At 47.6% G+C, this 5,647-nt stretch overlaps 1 protein-coding gene across 1 annotated transcript; it reads left to right on the top strand.

Moving 5' to 3' along the window:
- Window positions 1–243: 243 nt before the first annotated feature.
- LOC142913446 (uncharacterized) lies at window positions 244–4,073 on the top strand. The gene is made up of 2 exons (XM_076060972.1): window positions 244–305; window positions 1,432–4,073. Exon 2 carries the CDS (start codon window positions 1,446–1,448, stop codon window positions 2,733–2,735), a length of 1,290 nt encoding a protein of 429 aa, XP_075917087.1. The 5' UTR covers window positions 244–305; window positions 1,432–1,445; the 3' UTR covers window positions 2,736–4,073.
- Window positions 4,074–5,647: the final 1,574 nt, after the last annotated feature.

Below are 5,647 nucleotides of genomic sequence, written 5' to 3'. Positions count from 1 at the left end.
GAGCCTCGCTCTCTCTCGTAGGGATGTCAGTTGAGTAGCAGCGAGCATGGGAATCGACGTCCAGGTTGGAACTTTAAAACGCGGGGCCTAGCCATGCGGGGCCTTGCCTCCTGCCCTCGCCTGATTGCATTCACTTTAATTATCTCGCTTAAGTTTAATTTGTCGTCACCCAGCTCGCCACTTTGTAACTTTGTTTTATTGTCAATTTTCACGCAGTTTTTATTTTCTTTTGTTAGCAGGCCAAGCCCGCTTAAGCTGCTATACCGCTCTTGTTACCAGAAGTGACCTGCCCACAACAACACAAGGTGAGGCATTGTCAACGTGTGTGAATGTTTTGACTTTAAACTGTGGTGACTGCAGCAATTAATATTCTTGGTTCTTTCGGTAAAGTCACGTAGATAGAAAGTTAAATGAAAATAACAATAAAATAAAAATTACAAATAATTGTAAATAAAGCAAAAAAAAACTCACGTCGTTTTGATCGCAACACAAGTGGTCTTTATTTCATGTAATTGTATTATCTGTTATTGTTATTTTCTATCTACGTAACTTTACCGAAATCAACAAGAATACGTGTGTCAATGTCTATCGGTCAAAGATGCTAAACGGAGTGACGCGCAAACTCCAAATATACAGCAGGCGTCAGGGTCGGGATCGAACCCACGACTTCCTGTATACCAGGTGAGGTAGTTAACATCTCACCACGGAGAGAGACACGCAAACTCCAGTTAGCCTCGGCTGTGTTCATTGATCCTCAATTAATTACTTGGTGGAGTGAGGAAGCATTCATGCCAAGCAGATGAAGGTGGCCAGGCATGATTCTAGACACGCCACCACCTGTTTACCCAGTGACAGTGTACAGTTTGTGTTTGCAGTAACGTCTATTAACTCTGTTGAACATGGAGGTTATAGCATAACAATAGTTTATTTTTGTTTTCCTCTGGAACTCTTTATAAGAATGGAAACAGGAAGTTAACACAGCACACACATTCAGCTGAAGTCGGAACTGTTCATCCCAGCATTTAAGGACATCTGAGCCTGGATTCACACCTCAAAGTTGCGATTGAACGTTAATTTATGCATTTCTGCCTAACACATATAGTATTGTTTTCACCACCCTTTGCTATGTCAGCTGAATTTAGCTCTCATAAATATTCCTTTTGTAGCCAGACAGCTGAAATTGTGTGCTCGGAGTTTTGGGTGGACATTCATTTTGAAAATACGAGGGCTTCCAGGCATGTTTATGACCATTTGCCCTCTCATTGTGTGCCATAACAGCCCTGTGATGAATTTGGGACACTTCTTCACTACTTCATGAATATATGAATAAGTATAGACGTGTAAGTCACGTGTTACTGTGTATATATTCATTCCTCTGTGCCTCGATACTGACGTGTAGATGATGTGGATATTATTTTTTTCTGTCTGCAGCTGACGCTGGTCTGATGGAGCAAGGGCACTCAGCGCAGCTCGGTACGACAAGGAAACAATGCGACCAGCGTGCATACAGCACGGATCGGACTGGAAATTTGACACGGCACCAGAGAACTCGCACGGGAGAGAAACCCTTCAAGTGCACTGTGTGTGGGAAGGCATTTGCATGGCCATCAGTTCTTGAGATCCACCAGAGAACACACACGGGAGAGAAACCCTTCAGGTGCACGGTGTGCGGGAAGGCATTTTCACAGTCATCACATCTGCAAAGACATCAGAGTACACACACAGGAGAGAAACCCTTCAAGTGCACTCTGTGCGGGAAGGCGTTTGCACAGTCCCCACATCTTTTAGTACACCAGAAAACACACACGGGAGAGAAACCCTTCAAGTGCAGTGTGTGTGGGAAGGCATTTTCACGGTCATCTGTTGTTAAAAGACACCAGAGAACACACACAGGAGAGAAACCCTTCAAGTGTAATCTGTGCAGGATGGCGTTTGCACAGCAACAACATCTTCAAGTACACCAGAGAACACACACGGGAGAAAAACCCTTCAAGTGCAGTGTGTGTGGGAAGGAGTTTGCACATTCATCTGCTCTGGTAACACACCAGAGAACACACACGGGAGAGAAACCCTTCAAGTGCACTCTGTGCGGGAAGCCGTTTGCACTTTCATCACATCTTCAAGTACACCATAGAACACACACGGGAGAGAAACCCTTCAAGTGCAGTGTGTGTGGGAAGGCGTTTGCACGTTCATCTGCTCTTAAAAAACGCCAGAGAGCACACACAGGAGAGAAACCCTTCAGGTACACTCTGTGCGGGATGGCGTTTGCACAGTCATCACATCTTCAAGTACACCAGAGAACGCACAAGCATCAGAAGGTCCACAAGGAGTGGAGTCTGAAATCAGCTTGTGAAAGTCAAAGTGCCACAATAAGCCCATCCCTCATGAAACAAGAACCGAAAGAAAATCCCAGCTTGGACACTTTTAAAGGTATCGAGGTGAAATATGAAGAGGTGATGGTGAAGAGGGAAGAAGTGATGGTGAAGAGCAAAGAAGTGAAGGTGAAATGTGAAGAAGTGATGGTGAAGAGCGAAGAAGTGAAGGTGAAATATGAAGATGAAGATTCAACTCCAAAATGGGACCTTCACATCGATGGAGGCAACGTGAAGCAGAAGGAGAATTCTGACTGTGAGGCAGAGCGAGGCAACTCCCAGCAGTTTGTGGAAGTGGAGGTGTGGGTGGACTTCCTCCAAGACAATACAAAGTCAAGTGGAGACCCGGTAGATGTGTAAACTTTGCGTTTTAATAATTGTGTTATTTTATTTTGGGCACCTTTATAATATATGCCACAGGACCCGCACGAGCTTAATCCGGCAATGTCCGGGATACCGTTCCAGTGGCCAACCAGGCAGTGTTGAAAACACTGCGGGTGGAGTTGAGGGTGACGGTGGAGGGCGCGAAGGGGCCGAGTGATGCCGATCGGCGGCGAGAGGGTCACCCGAGAGGATGCCCAGTGGGGAGACGAAGCAATGAAATCGCTACACGTGTCAGGCGCTGGGTGGATCACCGCACAGCGGCATCGTGGGAGGTGGCGACGGCACGGGAAAGTCTCTACCCGCCAGTGGATTGACCGTGGCTGATGGTGATGACGACGACGATGGATGTTACTCACTCAACTTTGCGACGTACGAAACGACGGAGACGCGCGGCGATGTGCGGGGTGTTCAGCGGCACGGTGGAGCCGATGGCCTCCTTGCAGCCGCTGTACAGCTGACGCACGACGTGGAGCAGGGCAGGGAGCACGCTGTCCACTATGTCCTGGCAGCTGCCGCTCAGCTGACCCATAGCCTGCACTAGGGCAGGGGGCACGCTGTCCACTATGTCCTCACTGTGGCTACTGTACAGCTGACCCATAGCCTGCACTAGGGCAGGGAGCACGCTGTCCACTATGTCCTGGCAGCTGCCGCTCAGCTGACCCATAGCCTGCACTAGGGCAGGGGGCACGCTGTCCACTATGTCCTCACTGTGGCTACTGTACAGCTGACCCATAGCCTGCACTAGGGCAGGGAGCACGCTGTCCACTATGTCCTGGCAGCTGCTGTACAGCTGACCCATAGCCTGCAGTAGGGCAGGGAGCACGCTGTCCACAATGTCCTCACTGTGGCTACTGCACAGCTGACCCATAGCCTGCACTAGGGCAGGGAGCATGCTGTCCACAATGTCCTCACTGTGGCTACTGCACAGCTGACCCGCAGCGTGCAGGAGAGGAGTCGGCGCGCTGGCCATGAGCCAGGACATCCCGGGGGGGCAGGCTGGGCCGTCCCTCTCCTGTCCGTCTGCGTGGCCGCTGGTGAACATCGGTCCCCAGGTGGCGACCGCTGCCGGTGGAGAGACATCCTTCACGAGTCCCGAGTAGTTCATATTCTTAGTTTTTTCGGTAAAGTCACGTTGAAGAGAAACAACAAAATAACAAAATATATATAAAACAATAAAAATTCTCACGACGTTTCGACCATAACTCAAACGGTCATCATCAGGTGTGTCGGTTTGCATAAATGTATTTTGAAAACGGCATATTTATTTATTTATATAAAAATAACGTTTGCGTCACGCGCAACGATTGGCTGTTTGCCAGGACTACTCCCGAGTAGTTGTTGATCGTGGTGGTGGCGGTGGAGCCGTTGATGTTCGTACCCCCACGCCGAGATCCTCCGAGGAGTTCAACCACTGGCTGCGTGAGCAGCAGAACCACAGTGAGCACAGCCGTGAAGATCGCCACGCTGGTGGTGGTGGCGAAGTTCTCCGCAGACCTCGAAGTGGAGGAGCAGCGTGGGGCAAGGTGGTTGCCTCTCCCGGAGCCGACTCCACTCTGGTCGCTCCAATGGATGCACCTTAGTCACAGGCCTTTAATGACAAGAACGTGAAGTTGAACACTCAGTTCCTAGGTTAAACCTGCATGGTGAGAGCGGCCAGTCTTTGTGGACCTGTGGGTTGGGTTGATCTCTAACCATGAGCGAGAGCCAATAAGCTCCCAAGCATTCACTCGGTTTTAATAATTCCATTCTAGATTTGAAGCTTTCGTGACTGCAAGGATCCATACTCTTTGGTTCTATTCGGTAAAGTCACGTAGGTAAAAAGATAAAGTAACAAAAATCACGACGTTTCGGCCACAACACAAGTGGCCTTCATCATGACAGCACGGTCCCTTCACCTGATGAAGGCCACTTGTGTTGTGGCCGAAACGTCGTGATTTTTGTTATTTAATAATTCCACTTATATGGTGCTTGCTTAATCGCCTCTGGCAATTCGGAGTTTTGTATCTCGTCTCAGACACACGAAGAGCATCCCCAAGTAGCAGCTGCCCCTGTGTGGCACAAGGTGGTGGCCCTGCACCAGCCTGCATGTGGACAAGAGCCTGTCAGTAGGGGGCGATGGTTGATGTGGCATCTTAGTTGTGGAGTTTGTAGGTAATGTTTAGAATTTGATAAATTTTGACTCAGACGCCAGCATGCAATGGCCTACTCGTTTTGAATGACGCAACAATAGTACGTTGTACATACACTGTTAAGCAGACGGTGCGTATTTTTTTAAATAGCTTCTTGTTAATGCGATGTAACGTGATGCAGTATATTTCAGTGCAGTAATTAAATTTTGTTAATATGCCTGTCAATAATTTAGAATGAATACTTGTTTGATTGTGTGCGTACATGTAACATTTTGTCTGAGGGTCAAACATTGAATAAATGATGTTAGGACAAAGTGTGTGTGTGTGTTTGGAAGTAACCTGTACAGATAACTCAGGTGACACTCATTGTTCTTGTGATACAGGTCAAAGGGTATTTTTGTTTTTCGATTTAAAGCTTTCGTGACTGCAAGGATTCATCTTCTGTGGTTCTTTCGGTAAAGTCATGTAGAATGAGAATAAAATATTAAATTGATAAAATAAAATAACACAATAAAATTATGACGTTTCGGCCACAACACAAGTGGCCTTCAACAGGTGAAGGGACGAGACTGTCTGGAGGAAAGAACCAAAGAAGGGTATTTTTGTGTTTTCAGGAAGCATCTCCCTCTGGAGCAACTCATTGTCTTTGAAATAGGGAGAACACTCGGATCATTAATCAGTTACATGGCACACCACTCAAAGGTTACACGTAGAGGAGGTTCATTCTCTGCAACACGAATTGTAGTTTTGTATTACGTG

This window comes from Petromyzon marinus, unplaced genomic scaffold (assembly GCF_048934315.1).
Source record: "Petromyzon marinus isolate PM22_M1 ecotype Great Lakes invasive population unplaced genomic scaffold, UKy_Petmar_22M1.pri1.0 PM_G_Scaffold_26, whole genome shotgun sequence".
NCBI lineage: Eukaryota > Metazoa > Chordata > Hyperoartia > Petromyzontiformes > Petromyzontidae > Petromyzon > Petromyzon marinus.
Note: the sequence above shows the minus strand (reverse complement) of the source record. Positions and strands in the feature narration are given on the sequence as shown.

Coding starts and splice junctions, on each gene's coding strand:
- LOC142913446 (XM_076060972.1), top strand. CDS start 1,446: ATGGAGCAAGGGCACTCAGCGCAGCTCGGTACGACAAGGAAACAATGC.